At 32.7% G+C, this 18,224-nt stretch overlaps 1 protein-coding gene across 1 annotated transcript in view; it reads left to right on the top strand.

Moving 5' to 3' along the window:
* LOC108776620 (atrial natriuretic peptide receptor 1) overlaps positions 1 to 18,224 on the top strand; it is a 131,434-nt gene that overhangs the window by 24,353 nt on the left and 88,857 nt on the right. Inside the window, exon 4 of the mRNA XM_018543291.1 lies at positions 14,212 to 14,616. Within this exon, the coding sequence (XP_018398793.1) occupies positions 14,212 to 14,616 (405 nt within the window). The remainder of the gene's footprint in view (positions 1 to 14,211; positions 14,617 to 18,224) is intronic.

Below are 18,224 nucleotides of genomic sequence, written 5' to 3'. Positions count from 1 at the left end.
TCTTCCTAACGAATCAAACAGTCTCGACATTTTGCTGAGAAGACCAGTGTGTCCAATCGACATATCGCGTGACGTGTTAGCTATGAATTAGTTATAAACTCGACAGAGATGATCGAATGGATTAAACGACGCGCTAATTAGACGTAGGAGTGATCGTGTTGTGGAAAAGGTACATCGACCTCGCGATGCATTGTCGCCGCGGATTCCGAGGATTGTGTGTGTCTTAGAGCTCGCGTCATTGTACCAATTAATCAGAGACGATATTCTTCTAAGGGCCCGATGCCGTATGTTCTAATTGGGCCTCGTAGTTAAAGCCGTGCCACCGTCCGCGCCGCGCGGCAAACGCCTCGGTAGAAAAGCGCCTATTTTTATGAGGGAACTGGGAATGACATCAGCTCGTGTCAATTTGCAGCTGCAAACTGTCGAACAAGCTGCCGGCTGCAACGACACGACGACGATGACGAGGACGATGACGATGAACCGCCTCTCGCCGGTCAGTCAACCAAAGCCGCGTCTTTTTTCGTCAGCCCTCCGCGTCCAGACTCCGTTAAATACCGTTTTAATTCGGTTTAATTAATCCCGTTGCGCCGCGCCGGTGGCTCGCTCTTCTCTTCAAATTAATTGACCTCACGCCCTCCCTCGTAAGCGAATCATTTACTTTCTCAGGAGTGCGTGCAGATCGTCGATAAAAAATGTCTCGCATCTCTGTTTGCAAGATGAATTTGTGCGTTAATGGAAATTGCGTTGATCTTTCTTTCGGGAGAGCGATGCTAGAGAGAATGAGGTAATTCGTCGCTGCTTGTCCAGAGGAAAGCAACTATAGTTAGAAGAATGACCTTCGCAAACAATGCTTTCAGTATGGGAGAGAGCTTTATAATTACCTGTCTACAACAAGAATTCATTATGAATTCTGTCGGCGGAGAGAGTGTATTTTCTGCCGTTTCTATTCGATATTCGATTGATAGTCCATTACAGTTTTAATTCCACTAGCAGAGGCTTATGGAAGCCTAATACGATTCCATTTCACTCTCCTGTCGCGTCTCGAAACAAAATTAATGGAAATACTTATAATTGACCTTCCTATCGATCCACGAAATTCGTATTCATTTTGAATTTGGTATTAGAGTTATACTTACAATTCTTTCCGCTATTTCAATTACGAATCTTATCAAAGGATAGATTCATGCGAATTAACGCTCAATCTTTCAACGGAAGCTAAACTGGTGTATAAATCTATCCTCATCAATCCTCACTAAATCAACTCCGGTGTAAGTTTTTTCATGTTCGTTAAAAATTTCAAACGCTGTGAAAAACAGAAAAGAGCATTTTCTTCTTTTACTGAAGTTGGATAAACCGAGAAATGGGCTATTAAACATACAAAGGGCACTTTGGGCGCATTTACTCTTCTATAATTTTAATTGAACGTTTAATTATCGAGATCATTAAGTCCGAATATAAAATAATCATGGCAAATAATGGCTTTCGCCATTAAAAAGTTTCTCCTAACCAAAACTTTCATTAACTTGACTCTAACTTGTCAAAACTTCTACCATTAGCATTAAAAGTGAAGCATCTTTACGATATTTCGTGCAGTAACATAAATGCAGGTTACTTCAAGATTTGACGTGATTAAATATTGTTATTTAAACTGTAAATTTACTTTGATATGCACGTAAGTTATGTATTACATACATGGAAAGAACGGTTTAACTAAAGTATCTACAAAATTAATCTTACAGATCCGAATATCATTTTATTTGAACCATCAAAATACGAGTAATTGTATAGAACGCTCAAATTTTCATTGTTAAAATGTTAAAATTCTTTGAGCACATTGTTATCAAATGTTGCATTCTACATAATTATTTTAGTGATTCAACATTTTCTGTATCTAACTAAATTTTTAGATACTTTAGTAAAATCTTTCTCTCCGTGTACGTAATTTTCTCTTTAGACTTGTTTTACTTTCTTGTCACGTTCGTCGCTGAAATAAAATGCGCGCAGTTACGCTGCTAACAAATTACGCTATTAACAAACAAATGAAACGCCATCGATTTTACGCTCCAGATCTTCTCAAAACGTTGAAGATTGATTACCGACTGTGTTATAAATTTTTTAATGAAAAAAAAAAACATTGATTTTATTAGGTGTTAACTTGTAAACTTCTTAATTGCGGTACGAGAATTTTAATCTTTTAGTCTTTCACTTTTTTGGAATAGTTATTTATTTTATCGCACGATTAAGTCGTAAAAACATCGCACGTACATTTTCTTTCCACAGCGATATTTCAAAAACGGAGGAGACACAACAAAGTGGAACTTTTCAAATGAAATTGCCAGTCGATTCAAAATATATTTATGTGTTCGTATATTGTAATTCGTTTATTGCTATTGCGAATAAAATCGCGGAATTGCAACGACTATGGAATTCACAATGTCGTGCTGTAGCATGCGATTGCAAATAATGCAAATTGAACTGTAAATGCATTATATAAAACGCATTATCTGCCTTCGGTGACGTCGATATCGATAAAAAGGTAAATTAGTCATTCACCTGTTGATCACGTCAGCCTCGGTCGTTAGAAATGACCGGTTCCGCACTTAATGAGCTTTGCGGTGCTCTTTTACATCCCGCTTGAAGCTTCGCTTTCAAAAGAGAACAAGACTTCCTCTCAAGTTCTAAATCGCCGCATTTGCAGCTTGCGAGCGATTCATCTCTATGATGAATTCGTAATGATTATTCATGATACTCTCTTGTCAGAGCAAATCGTGCTGAGTTTTTTGATGAAAGAAAAAGAGAGAGAACATTTGCTCGTGTCGCATAGAAAGAAGGGTAACGCGTGTGTGAGGATAGGTTCTGCATAAAGTATACGATAAAAGGTCGTGCGAGATGCAGTAAGCGCGTCTTCTTTTTCTTACGACACCCGCCGGAGTTTACCTCGCTCGAGCTGTAACGCGAAAATGGCGCTGCTTCACCGTAAATTGCTCTCGGAAACACATTTTTTTCTTTACTTTTTTCCACCCTTACCTATCTATTCCTCTTATGGACGGAACCACAGTAGAGGTCGTAGTGATTGTCGATTATCGCGAAAATAACGAGATTTCGCGTCGCTCGTCAGATTGGCGGAAGAAATCTCCCGCTGAATAAATTGAGACACGCATTCGATATTCGTTTTTTCTTTCTGTGAATTAGCACGATCCGTCACCAGCTGCGCGAATATCGTTCCTTTATAAATATTCATATCGTGCGATATTTGACGGTGCCACATTGATGTATAAATACGAGACGGGGTCATTCAACTTTATTATCACATTATTGTCACTTTAGCTTTATATTTTACTGTAGTGAAGTGAGAGCAAATGGATCCATCAGCGACACAAAATGTTTCACACTCTCAGAACTTCAATGAAATTCGCAGCATTAATCTATATATTGACACAAACGATGCTTGTTAATGTTAATTGATACGTCAAACTCTATTACATGATTATCAGATTACAAGTTTCAGTGCTTTGATCGCTTTTTCTTCGTGCAAAAATCTCTTGCAACAGAGGGAGTGGCTGTCAGGTTTATCCTGTGTAAGGGTTATTCCGTGTACTTCTTCTTTTAATCATTGCCGCAGTTTAAATGGGAAAATGAACGATTTCAATCGGCGCGATGGTAAATGGGTCGAGGTAAAAGCGGAACGAGAGGAAAGGAAAAAAAAGGTGAAGTAGGAATGGTTTAATAGGCAAACTCAATGGGCGACGACGTGTATGCGTTTCCCAATGAAATTACTTCCTTGGCGTTTTATTCCATGCAGATGCGTTCTCTATCTTTGAACGTTCCCGCATAGATCTAGTGCACGTATGGATTATTAACTCAATTTGCCTTATTTTTGAACTGTTGATGGGGAAACTTCGATTTTGTATCTACAGTATCTGGATGTCGCCAAATTTTTGTGCAACGACGAGTTAAATGCATGTATATACGCACGTGGAGAATATTATGGCTTTAAATTCACATTTTAAATCATCTTTGATCCATAAATTTCACATCTTTTGTTTTCCTTTGTTGAATCAAGATATTTTTCCGCCCTTATTATCTCATTTTACGAAGAAACAGGAATAATTACGAAGAAACATACAATTTTTCAGAAATATTTGGAGTTTATTCGGTTAAAAGAAGGTCCATGTTCTTCGCAAAAATTTTACTTTTACATTTCTTAACATCGAATAAATAGGTTTTCTTTATGGCAGCGATTGTAGACAATACACGACGATTTATGCATTTTGCTTTTTGATTTTATTAATAATTAATGAAAAATTTTTCTATTCTTTTGCAATCGTAATAAAATTTTATATTTTGAAATTGTGACGATAATTAACGAGATCAGTCATTAATCGAGAGTAGTCATCTCATTTTTTCTTACCTTTTATCTCAATTCAAATCAACATTATTAATAATATATTATACAATATATTATTGTTTTTCCCTATTTAATGGTATTTGATAACTTTAACAAATGGATTTTTTATTCATTATTTTTTGAAAAAAGTAAATAGAAATATTATAAATCAGACATATGTCAAAATAAATACGCTAAATAACATATTATGACAGCATTTCTAAAAAAATAAAGACTTTAATTAAAAAAGAAAACAATATCCATTTTACAACAAGATTTAAAAAGATGACAACATTTACATTTTACAACATTCACATTTTTTTCGCTGTTAGGGTATAAAAACACTCAAAGTGACTATTTCCAGGATAAGATCAATTCTGCTCAACGTCATCACTTGCTACTTCTGCTTTTCTCATAAAGTTATTCACATGACGCAACTTTCTTTTTGGCCGTAGCAAAAATACGCGTAATAAATGTCTCTAAGTTCATCATACGCTGCGATATAATTTACTGCGTTGCTGAAAATAAATTTCCTACACGGTAGGTGAATTCGTGTCATTTCATTGAAGTTATTCCAGGCGTTTGTTGCGTCTGCAGTCGTGATGCACTGTGTTTATGCGCTGCGTGGCAATAAATCCGATCTAATCGAAACAGGCGGAAGTCATTAGCGTTCTTGACGCTTCGGATTGATGATGGACTCAATCTCAGAGAAGCTTCAGAGGCGGCCTACTTTTTGCATCAAGGTCCACAAAAGATTTACGATAAAGAATTTTCAACTGTGTAAATTTGACTAATAAGCGATTCGATTAATAAAACTGACTTTTGCATTATATATATAATCGTATTTTTTGTTACAAAATATATCCTGTGTGAATTTTCGAGATACTTACAAATTATACCTACATCTTTAAATACCAATTTTTATTTAGTAAGATTAAAAATTATTTATAATATTATAAATAATGATTAACTCGAAATCATTAAATTTGATTCTGACCTCAGAATTCTAAAATTTAAATTAAAAAAAATAATCTAATTAACATGAAGGAGCTTCTCGATATTGCTGAGTTTAAATTGCCTGAAAATATCGAATTTCAAAAGAATAATCTCATCCAATTCCGGTAAAGAGAATCTAGTATTACAGGACTCCATAATCAAAGTTTGAAAGTTAAATTGGAAATCGGTATTAACTGTTTGTGTAGTACTGCGACGAGCTTCAAATAAAGGAAAAGTGGAAACTTGATATAATTTTACAATAAAAAATTTTTTAAAGTTGAGTTTTGTGTGTGTGTGTGTGTGTGTGTGTGTGTGTGTGTGTGTGTGTGTGTGCGCGCGCGCGCACGCTCGTGCGTGTAATAATCAAATTATTTTGTAAAATTTTATTATATTGAATCTACTACTTAAAATTGTTTTATTTTTGACTTATACAAGAATCGCACATAAAGCAATATTGAATTATTATATTATTATATTATATACTATATATTATTATCTATACGTCAAATCTCATAAAAGTCGAATGAGCAGTTTACAAAATAAACAGGCGTGCCCAAATGGACATGCTTATATCTATAAGGATTATAATAATTTTTTTTATTTTGAAAATGGAAATAGTATCCACAATATGTCAATTATCTATAAAAGTGTTAAAATTTTATAAAGTATTAGCTATTGTATGTAGTATCGTCTGTAATAATTTGAGATCAAGTGCGGCAAGATAAAAAGAGAAGATATAAACATCACCGTTTCCCTTACACAACTATAATAAATGGTACAAAAATGGAAGCGATAATAATTTCCAGAATAAATTTTTCCATTTTATATATTGAATGTACTTATTTTCTATTTTTAAAATACATCTCATTTTTCCTTGAATTTAAAGATGAGCTTGGTTCTCTGCATAATGCAAGTTCGAGTATACATATATCTATACATATACGTCGCATATATAGGTCGCATCGATAAAAGTAGATGAGTTAAAGAAAGCAATTGAATTGAAATATAATTTTGATTGAATATAAAAATATATCAGTTTATATAACAATTGTGATTGAATATAAAAATATATCTGGCTGCTATATGCATATATGTTTCGTCGTCAATATACGTCTATTTTATTTCTTCTTTACGTAAGCAATAATCCTGACGTCACAATCCATATGACAAGCGTGCTCGAGAATTCTTTTGTACCAGAAATTTTTCTCGACAAGAGGCGTTCTATACATTTTCGTTATTCGAAATTATTATGCCAAGAAACCGTGATATGCAAAAATAAAATAATATTTATTATATATTTTCTGTGCTTAAACTAAAGTGCACTACTTTGTTCATCATTATTTTATTAGTCTACTAGCTTTGAAAATATTTTTATTGTAAATATAGTTAATGCAGTTATATTGAAAAAGTAATATTGTTCGGAACTTTATCGTTTTATTTTATTTATATATTCTGATACTTTTTAAATATTTTACAGACATTTTCTAATTTTAAATACAATTATCACTTAAACACGTTATTATTGAATTAAACATAGCTGATTTATCTTTTCCAAATTAAATGAAATTTTTATTTAGGAGACATTGAGTGATATATTTATAATTGAAGAATTAAAGAACTCTTTTATATAACAGTAATTAATACGTTAAAAATGGCGAATAAGAGTCAAATTACAATTTAAAATCTGAATCTAATAATTTATTCTAATATTCTATATTGCGAAGAATATCACGTAATTTTTGGCGTTTCGTCCCGGCTTCCACTACTGGACTCATCAGTAAGGTATTGTAATGGAAGCCTACCTTAGACGCCGGTGTAAGTTATTAAATCGAGATGCTATATAAAGAGATATACGCGTGTCTCAGCACTTGCGAGAATTTGATATATTTGATTATGATATATTTATATATATCATAAACTTTTATACAATAAAATATATTAAAATAATAATACCTAGAATCGCATGTTTTAACATAATGTTCTTGACCTTACACGTATAATATAAAATTTAACAAATTTTAACTTTATGAAAAATTTATGAAAAACGTTCTGGAAACTATTTCTCCAAAAGCGAAGGTATTTAACAATTTTTTTTATTATGAGCAATATATGGATATCATATATAAAAAAATAACCACCTTTATTTTTGTGAGGTCCTAAAGGCGATAAGTTTACTTTGTTTAAGGGTGCAGACTCGCGTTGATGCAATCGAGATTTGTTTTTTATTTGTGGTGTCCATCTACGTAAAATATATAGGTAGCAAAATGTTTTTGTTGGTTTGGAAGATACGTCGTTCTCCTCTGTTTTGAATATGCCTCAAAAATAGGGTGCAAGTGTACACTGTACTTCCTGTTAGTATTAAATCTATTATTAAATATGCTTGTGTTATTATATAGATGTCCATTATCCATATTTATGAACATGTCATCCATGTATGTTATATGCAAGTTTAATAAAAATGAGAAAGCATTTTTTCATATCATGACTCTTCGCTCCTTTGATGGAATTATTATAAAAGTTAAAAAGATATAAACATTGGTTGATTTATTAAAATATGTCTGATTCACTTGGTACTTCCATATTTTTTAATCTTTTGTTATGAAAATTTGTGCAATATTTCTCTCTCTTTTCCCGAAACAGGATCAGTTTAAATAACAAAATAACTGAACTGTGACGTTTTTATTGTTTTAAGTAGAACAACAAGTCTTTCGTAGTATATATATATTTGCAAGGTGAGTGAATCAGTTTATAGTTTCGATGTCACGTAAGCGCAAAGAATGAAAAAAGTTCTCTTCCCTGATCCATTCAAATTTCAAGACTTTAATTAGATGCATCGGAATTTCTTTTAAAATTTGCAAAAGTTTTTCATTACGTAAGATTGCGAAAACTTTTACGTTAATTTCGTTTCGAATATGACCTCAGATACGTCGCGTTGGTTCCACGTCTTGCTTTATCTTCTTTGAATATTAACTCACTCAGAAGTAGAGGTGCAAAAAGCGTATTATGAAAGAAAACAGAGAGTGCCGCAAAAATCTAATATATAACTTTTCATCCCAGTTCTGAAAGTAAATACATTTGTGTGATCTTATTCTGCTGCGATTGCGGAAGATCGTGTATAATATCTGAATGGTATGCGGCACCGCAGGTGTATTTTTCTTGCCACCGAGCTCATCGAGGGCGAAGAAACATCGTGAATTGAAACGAGGCAACCGCGGGAGACGTAGTTTAGTTTTTAATGAGACGCGATCTCGTTGCACGTTCTTTCGGTGTTTACTATTCACCACAAGAACTTCGCATTTCATCCTCTTTGACTGTTTTCTTCAGAAAAAATGAGAGCTGGTTGGTTGTATTTTAAGTTTAACATATTTTTCAAGATGCGTCTAAATCATACTATATAATATTATTAGTGTGATATATTTCTTGTTTCCTTTAAAAATAGTGAAACAAGAAAATTTTTTCTCGATTCATGAATTGACAAATACTTTTTAGTTCTGCTTATATATTATAATATAACAACATATGTAACTACTCGTTACTTTCACTCGTGATCAAGGTGATAATCATAGTCTTTCCCTTTTGCGATTGCACGTACATAGAATTAGATTGTACTTCGGTAATATTATTTGCAGTATAGATTACAAAAAATGTGAATTCATATCCGTGGTTTGGAGAACAGCTAAAGTAGATAATTCCGTGCAAGCATAATTATTACCCGGAATTATACGGAATCCGCTCTATTATTAGTCATGAGATTTAATCCGAGATATTCAAATTATCCGTGATAATAATTCCCATAATCTCTTCATTTTGTTTGAAAGATAGAGAAGGGAATCGTTTCGAAGTATAATTCTTTTTTCTGTACGTTTTCGTAGTAAATATTAAATTTTCGTATTATATTCTGATGTTTGACTTTATGTATGTGTATACCAGTACATATGTATATATAGATATTATAAATATACACATACAGATACTATAGAATCAACCGTGGAAGTACAATATCCTGCAAGTAACAAAGTACATATATCCGCGATATCTCTTTGCCTAGCTGTAATAAAACGATGACGTTTTATTACAGCTAGATATGCCAAGAATTAATGCAATTAATATGCCATTAATTAATTTCTGTGTAAATATGTCGTACGTAAAGAATAAAGCAATGATTTTGTTACGCTGAATCGGATAAATATTACGAGAAAAATCTTTTACCCAGTTACATTTTTTATTACGCTGCTGCAGTCGTAAAAGAATATAATATAATAACTCTGCAGTCGCGCGCGCATTGCGATAGCCGTCGGTAATTACAAAGTGATGATCCATGATATTATCTCTTACTCGATAAAAATCACGTAGATGTCGAGCAAGTAATAATGAAATTGAGTTTTTGCGCTAAGCTAGCAGTACGTGACGAGAATAGCTTTTACTCCCAAAGCTGATGGGGCTTTCATACATGAAACGTGTCTTCGACTATTCCTAGCTCAAAGTTCACTTCTGTAGCACATATCTACGTACTTAGAATTTAGAGGGTAGATCATTTTCGTATATAACACTTGTTGCTCTATTTGAGTCCAAAGAGTGAGGCTCGAAAAAAGTGTACGAAGATAAAAATAAGTCTGCCTATAAAAAATGATCTGTGCGGAGAACTTAACATATCTGAACCAGTTGTATATACACTATGAATCATATCTCTTGTAGCTTATAAGAAATAAGAATTCAACCAAACATAACAAAATATAAAAACACTCTCGATAAAGTTCTATTGCATTTTTTATGATCTCTAAAAGCATCAATAATTTTATGTTATACATAATAAATTAATTTGTTATTTTATGTCGTAATATACGCTTTTAGATTTCATGTAAATATCTTTATTATTAATACTGATTAATATCGCTACACCGCTTAATCTATTGTTGTGAACATTTTAACAAGCAATTTAGAATTTTATTCATGATTTTATCCTTCTTTTCCAAATCGACATAAATAAATCACAGTCATAATATCCTCTTTTTATTCGTTTCACGATTTGTATTAAGCGCGTATTTACATCGTAAAATTCGCGAGATGCCCGATTTATTTGTGTAAAACTATACCCGAATCTGTATAACTTTTGCATGAAAATATTAGTGCCTAGCGGTATTCTATTGTAGAATATGGCATGTGAATACAATAACTCATCACCATCAGGAATGCACTTCGTCATCCGCGGCTTAATTTTCGGCCGGATTTACAAGTCACGTTTTCACGCTCTCACATTTTAAAGCCTCGCGCGGGACAAGTTTTTACTCATCTGATGAAAGGAAGGTTTTAACAGAATATGCTTCTAAAAAATGCATTTTATATTGAACAACAGTTTACGCTGAAATATTATCTGTTGTTATACACTACATTGTTTTATGCTATGACAGATAACGTATATATTGTGTCAACAAGAAATATTTGAATACAACCCTATAATAAAAATATAATAAATTAATTTAGTGTTAACTAATTTTTATTATAGGTTTCGTTTATTAAATTAATGGAAGCAATTGTTCATCGCAAACTTCTTGTATAATTTTTTGTCGACATTTAATTTTGAAATTTAATTAACGAAACGTTTTGTAATTAGATGTCATGTAAATTCATATTTATATCTCATCAAAAGATATATAAATTTCATCAAAATTAGGTCCCTAATTGTATTACGTAAGATAATCAATGTTAAGGTAATAGATTAAAATTAATTATAAAAAAAATTGAATAAGAAAATTATTTAAAATTATACTGTTCAAAGAACAAGTATTAAAAAAGATATGATTTTTAATGCACGATTCGTTAATGATGTAATGAGGCTTATAAGTTCCCATGAGAATCTTTGCACAGCGTATAGTTGCCATAAACTCCAACAACTTTGACAGTCTTGTCGGATAAAAGCGACCACATGCCGGGCCGCAGCGACATTGGGGATGCATGCGACGTTAATCGGACGTAACCGCTTTACTCTGGAATCTGCAGCCGCAATGACGCTAGGCAACCTGACGTAGTTATTATCATATTACATACAGCTTCGATCGATGAAGATTGAAAGCTCTAAATTGGACACACGGGGATTCGGCTACCATCGGTACGAATTAATTCATTTTGTATGTCGTTCTAACCGATTATTCCGCAGTAATGTTTACCTTTGTGCAAAATTGGATATCGACTCAATATCACCCATAATTATACTAATTAGAACCGCGGCTCCATAGAGGCACATTGCTTGCGGGTAAACGCGCGAGAATCGAGAATTTAGCTTACAATAGCTTCAGGTCGCGCAGCTTATTACTAACGTAGAGTTACACATAAATCAAGCAAATACTATTAAAAGCCTATTGCTTGTAAAAGCTGATACGCTTTAATTTCAACAATAGGTAGGGTGACCATCTGTACTCTTTTTCCCGGACATGTATTCTTTTTGCGGGCGTCCAGGCGGGTTTTTAATGTGTACTCTTTTGATTTTACATTAGACTTATTAAAATTATATTTACAACATTATGATTTACAGTAAGTCGTTAATGATGTAATATTTTAACGAAAAAACCTGTGTTAAAACTCGTGATTAAAATGTTCTTGTGATAAATAATATGTTTAGGATTTAAGATTTTTATTTATAAAGAAGCTAAAAAGAGATGAAAAACGTGTTAAACAGTAAAACATGATATATGTATATAATTGATGCAATGTCGTGTATATCAAATGCCTGTCCATCTCATGCATTGTATGTTTATCCACTTTATCCTTTTTTTTTTACTACTTATTTTGTACTACTTTTTCACTACGAATGTCCTACTTCACAAATATAGCTTATGGTCACCCTAAGTCAATAGGCTAACGTGCGTCTTTACTATCATCTTTTATAGTATTTATTTTGCAAATAAGAGCAAACTTTTATACGAGATCACTTAATAAAACGTCTCCATTTCTCTGTCCGCACGACATTTAGTACGAAGCGAACGTTATCGTTAATTACAACGAGTATTGTGTAGAAAATAATGGAACTTTGATTCGCTTTTGATTCGAAATCCTGTAGACAATAAACGTTCTTTGCGCAGTAGGAGAATAACAATCTATTTAATTAACCGGCCGTTCTATTATATTCGTGCACATGTTCACATTGTTGAGCTCTCCCTCGCTAACCACAGACTCCCGGTGAATCGTCTCGGTCGGTGAGATTTTAATTGCATGTGCATTTGAAAAACATATTGTATGTATATATATGAGTGTGTGTGATGCGGGTACCAACCAGCCTTAAGCCCGTGTCACACTACGGATTGTGGACGCGGATCGGATTGAGATTGCGGATCGCGCATCGGAATTCGCAGCCAATCAAAACAAAGCAATTTCATCTTAATTGGCTGAATTCCGATGCGCGATCCGCAATCTAAATCCAATCCGCGTCCACAATCCGTAGTGTGACACGGGCTTTAGTATTCGCATCGTGGGGAATTGTGAGCTCCACGTTCAATACTACACGGACATAATAACAAGTAATATATTTTCCAGACGTTTATTTCGCGGGAATATTTCATATATCTGTTACATATCAGTTGGAACGAAGGCATTCGATATTAATAATCATTAAAAGCGTATTCCCAAAAGGAGGATTTCCATCGACGTTTTCGTAATCGGTTGCGGTGTCTGATCTAAGTGTATCCTCAACGAGTAAGCCATGTGGGCGAACACGAATGTTCCAGTTTAATTTAATTGCGCCCACGAATCGATACGTTAATCAACTGTGTAATCCACGTATGAATGTACGTCTTGTACAAGCAGTCTCCTCGATAAACAATACACTTGTTATCGACATATCGAATCATATAGGCGACAGTGATAGGATTATAACGCGGAGCCAATTTGAATTCATAAATTCAGATTCGTGTTATTTATTTCGCACAAGTGACTCTATTTTGTTACATTTTTTTATCATAGCTGGTGCAAGAGTGGATTCTACTTGAATTCAATCTACAAGACTCGATTCTACATACTCAAAACTATATACGACATGGAGACGATTCGCAAATTCACGTGCACGATAAATCATAAATAATCGCTTGTAGAGCTGATTTTTAGAATTACGATCGCTACTTTTGTCGAAGCATTAAACTTTTGATCACTTTGGGATGACCTGTTTCTCCTATAATATAAAATGAAGAAAACAAATCGCTTAGGAAATATAGAAAGAACAATTTTGCTAAAGCATTTAAAAAATTTAGCTAGATACACATCTGAAATTGATGTTGTTGGACCATAAAAATAATTACGCTCAAATTGATGGCTAGAATGTCAAAACTTTTTACAGCACTACTTATCATGCCTAAGATTCCTAATCTTCGTTATTTATTTGATGGCTCAACAAAATTATTTTTAGATCAATATCTAGCTATATTTTTAGATACTTGAGAAAAATTGTTCTTTCCATTTTACTACAAGCGTTACAATCTTTTATAATTATTTGTATGAGGCATTATATGGTACAAGTAAATCATAATAGGCTTTCTGAAATAAGCCATTACCCAACTTTTAAGTCAGAAATTGATTTACGGTTGAATATGAGAAGATCAACTGTAATTAGTCAATTTCTTACTGTTTAAGACCTAAAAGTTTAGGCAATAATTTATTTATGATGTAATGATTTATTGTAGAAAGTCCAAAAGATCATATTTCATAGTAACCTTGGTTTTAAATGAGGTATCGAGCTTTTCGTGATATCTCGCATTCACAATGGGCCTCCCGACTAGCTCCAGCGAAACTGGCGCAAAGTGCGATAAATCAATTTACCGAATCTTCTTCTCGGATTGCAACAGACGCTTTCCTGGGGCCCGTGTGCGAATACGTGATCGCGCCCGTAGCTAGGTACGCGGGTGTGTGGGGCATCCCCATACTGACAACAGGAGCACAGGCGGAAGCGTTCCTTTATAAGGGCCTGCATTATCCAACGTTAACCAGAATGATGGGCTCTCATCGTTTGGTGGGTGAGGCTCTCAGACATATCCTACGCAGTTTTGGATGGAAAATCTGCGGTTTACTGTTTCACAATCACGAGATGGCCAGCAGTAAAGGCAATTCCAAGTGTCATTTCACGTTGAGCGCCGTATACGGCATATATGCTGCGCTCAATCAAACGCTGGAGCACAAGAGCTTCAACCAAGAGAAAGCCGACATCGAGGAATACAAGTATTTGCTCAGTCTCATCGCCAAATCTGCACGGAGTAAGTCCGCTCGCGTTCTCTTAATGCTTTTTTCATTACGAAAACCTTCTGATTCTTCAAACGACATACTAAATTTCAACGAAAATATCAGAAATTTAACATTTGTTTTTTTGTGTATTTTTACTCGGAAAAATGAGAGAAATGAGTTTATTACTCGTATTAGATATGTAGGTTAATTTAAATGCGCACGTGTGATAAATTCTGACAAACTAATCTATTTTTAATTATATAAAAATGTTCATGCCACATTTTTATTTACAACGGAAATGCAATTCTTATTCCTACACGTATAAAATATTAAAATATGATATGATCTAAAAATGTATTCAGAGTGTACTCATACAAAATACATATTTATTAGAGAAGAGTCACAGAATATTAATAAATTTGGATTTTGTATATTATGGAATAGAAAGTACATGGTCTTCCATTAAGAAGTTTCATTTTTAAATAATAAAAAGACGAATAAATTGTTGAAAACGAGATATACAATTTATTCTAATACAAAGTATACAGATTGTGCGATTAAACGTGGAACGCAATATCAGCCAAATGGCTGCCTCGACTTTTCTCATAAATGGTCATTCTTTTGAGGAAATTTTTCATTACGTTTTTGCACAATTGCAGTTCAATTTCACCAACAGTTTTCAATATTGTCTTTAAGCGCTGAATCGTTTGCGGAGCATTCGTATATAAATCTTCATATAACCCTAAAGGAAAAAAATCAGGTGTATCAAATCACACGATTTGGGCGGCCAATTGAAGTCTCCGTTACGCGAAATAAAACTTTCAGAGAACTTCTCCCCGAAAACTTCACCTGAATTTTCACTATTTCTATGCGTTGCTTAAGCGAATATTGATCCATTCTTATTAACCGCATAGTTTTTACTCAACAACTGTCAAATATGACAATTTCATCTATAACAGGTACAAAATGTCGCGAAGTTGAAAATAAAACTTCTTAATGGAAGACTCTGTAAAAGAGAAAAATTTATGTAAATTTTAGTGGAATAAATTCTTTCAAATCATTAAAAAATTATTTTACGTATTATATAATAGAATTTTTAAGATTTCGAAGGATTTATTATACAATAATATTTCGGGTTATCTTTTTTTCCTCATATATTATTTTATAATTTATTCAGAAAGACCTTTATATTAATTCCGAGCTCTTTATATTTCTTTTTGCACTTTATCGTATAATATACATAGTTAAAAGTACCTCAAATAGTTTTATGTTGTGCTTTCTCTTAGACCTTACATCGATCAGCTTTTATCGAAGTCGACGTGACGTGTAATGTTTAACGTTTAACACCGTTAAAGGATGTTGTATGTTGTATTATGAAACTGGGCTTGATAGTCTAGTAGAACAGTGAACTTCGACACCGTCATTTAACTGATATCGTTTATAAAGTTTGCGAAATATACGAGTGTGCCCCTTTCCTTGCATTCATTGATCGCGTTTAACATTTCAAACTTGTCAACTAAGTTTACACGTGTTATCCAACATTAAATAAATTTCCATTAACAACTTCGTCTCTGCGGATGACGCACAATTGGCAGAAGACCGATAAGAAGCTTTCATCGGCATTGCTTCTGAATAAGATGACGTACATTCAATGCTTGTGTGTCTCATAATTGCGATGTAATTAATCAATTCATGAACATTTCGAAAATTGAATATGCCACGAAGGTAAGGCAGAGAATTCTCCGCGCGTGTACAGTTAATTAATTCAACATACTCGAACGTCATAACCGTTGTAATAATCGAGTTGTATCATAAATCCCGAGGCATTTATTGAAACATCACGTTTTATAAGATGAAAATATTCAAGGACTCTTAATATAACAATAATCAATACAAATTAAAAGGGCGAACTAAGAGTCAAAAGTAAAATTACATTTAAAATAATATTAAAATGTCAACATATTTAATTCTAAATTTGAAAAACAATAGAATGTATAAATTACAAAATCACGTTTTATATGGCGAACAGTTTTCTCTTATTATCACACAGACGATTCGTAAGAGAGAAGCTGTATCTTGAAAATTCCTCAGCGCTCGTTTTTTATCGCTTTCGACGCGTCCGTTAAATCGCATTACAAAGAGTTCATGGTAGACTTATTCTCAATAATAAGAGTGTAACAAGCTATAGAGTGTGTCTTCGATTTAATGTCATATGCATATGCGCCACTTACAATTTCCAACGAGATAAAGAGCAAATATTTTTGACCTAAATACTGAATAATACTTTATTGATCATAATAAAAAAAAAAAGACCGTTGTTACTTTTTTCACGATTGAAATTATTCTACAAATTGTAAGAGAAACAATTGCATTTTAAGATAGATAAATTAATACCCGTTTCCACTAATGTAGATTAGCCTTAATCTTGGTTCAACGTATACTCTTTATCTTTTTCTAATTCTTAAAACTAAAAATGCAAACCGAGATTAAAGTTAATCTATATTGATGGATATAAGAGACTGAAATTTCGCCTTTATTTAAGTAAAATTCTTTATAAAGCATATTTATATAAAAAATAATCTTGTAAATTAAAAAAAAACAGAAAAAGTATTTTAAAAAAGTATACTTATATGTATATGAATATTTAATGAGTTTTATATTTTCTATAAATCATATGTGAATTTTCAATTAAATAATTCATTATTATTTAATCGATCTTTTATCATTATTGTCACCATCATCATTATGACACCATCAAGTTACTTTAGCATTCTGGTAAATTCTAATTGCGTGTTCGATTGCAACAAACTCTTGAAATGCCGTAAGGAATTCCGTGGTTGATCGAGACGCCGACACCACCCGATTTTTGAGAAATCGATATTAACTTGAAAACGTGGTGCAGCATGTCGTTACCAATCTACGTTAAATTACTAGCGAATTCCATAAATGCTCGATAGATTGGAATTCTCTAAGTTCCACTGTGTCCGCCAAAAAAGGAGAAGGAATCTAAATTTTTTTATTGCATTTTTATCATTATCTACTTTACGAAAAAAAAGATGATTCAGTTCCGTGCTGTCTCGAGTTCTCACGATTGTACTAAAAATAATGTTCGAAATAAGGCAATCTGATATCTGCTGTATGCATGTAAATTGAATGTTAATCTCGATATGTAAAATCAACATTTAGAGTTATTTTGTTGCAAGATACACACTTTTGTTTAGTTCATTGTGAAGTGAAAATATTTATTTTAGTGTGTATGTTATCATATCACAAGATGAATATTTATTAAACATTTTGATAATTATTTATGCACAAGTATAGAATTTGCTAAATGCGTGTTTGATGCATTTATGCATATTGTTTTATAATTATTTTATATTTAATATGTATTATTATTAATAAATATTATATGTGATATATTACATGTGAATATTAATAATATGGTATGGTATAGTTTATATTATTTTTTTTTTTAATATATTATATATTAATACATCAAATATTTCTTTGTTTCTCTCTCTCTCTCTCTCTCTCTCTCTCTCTTTCTCTCTCTCTAACTTACTTATCTTATAATATTTTATATGATATTGAGATATCTTTTATCTTTTATTATAAATAATAAATTATTTATATAACTATA

This window comes from Cyphomyrmex costatus, unplaced genomic scaffold (genome assembly GCF_001594065.2).
Source record: "Cyphomyrmex costatus isolate MS0001 unplaced genomic scaffold, Ccosl1.0 scaffold365, whole genome shotgun sequence".
In the NCBI taxonomy this organism is placed as follows: Eukaryota; Metazoa; Arthropoda; class Insecta; order Hymenoptera; family Formicidae; genus Cyphomyrmex; species Cyphomyrmex costatus.
The sequence above is the reverse complement of the archived record's forward strand: the minus strand, read 5'-3'. Positions and strand labels throughout refer to the sequence as shown.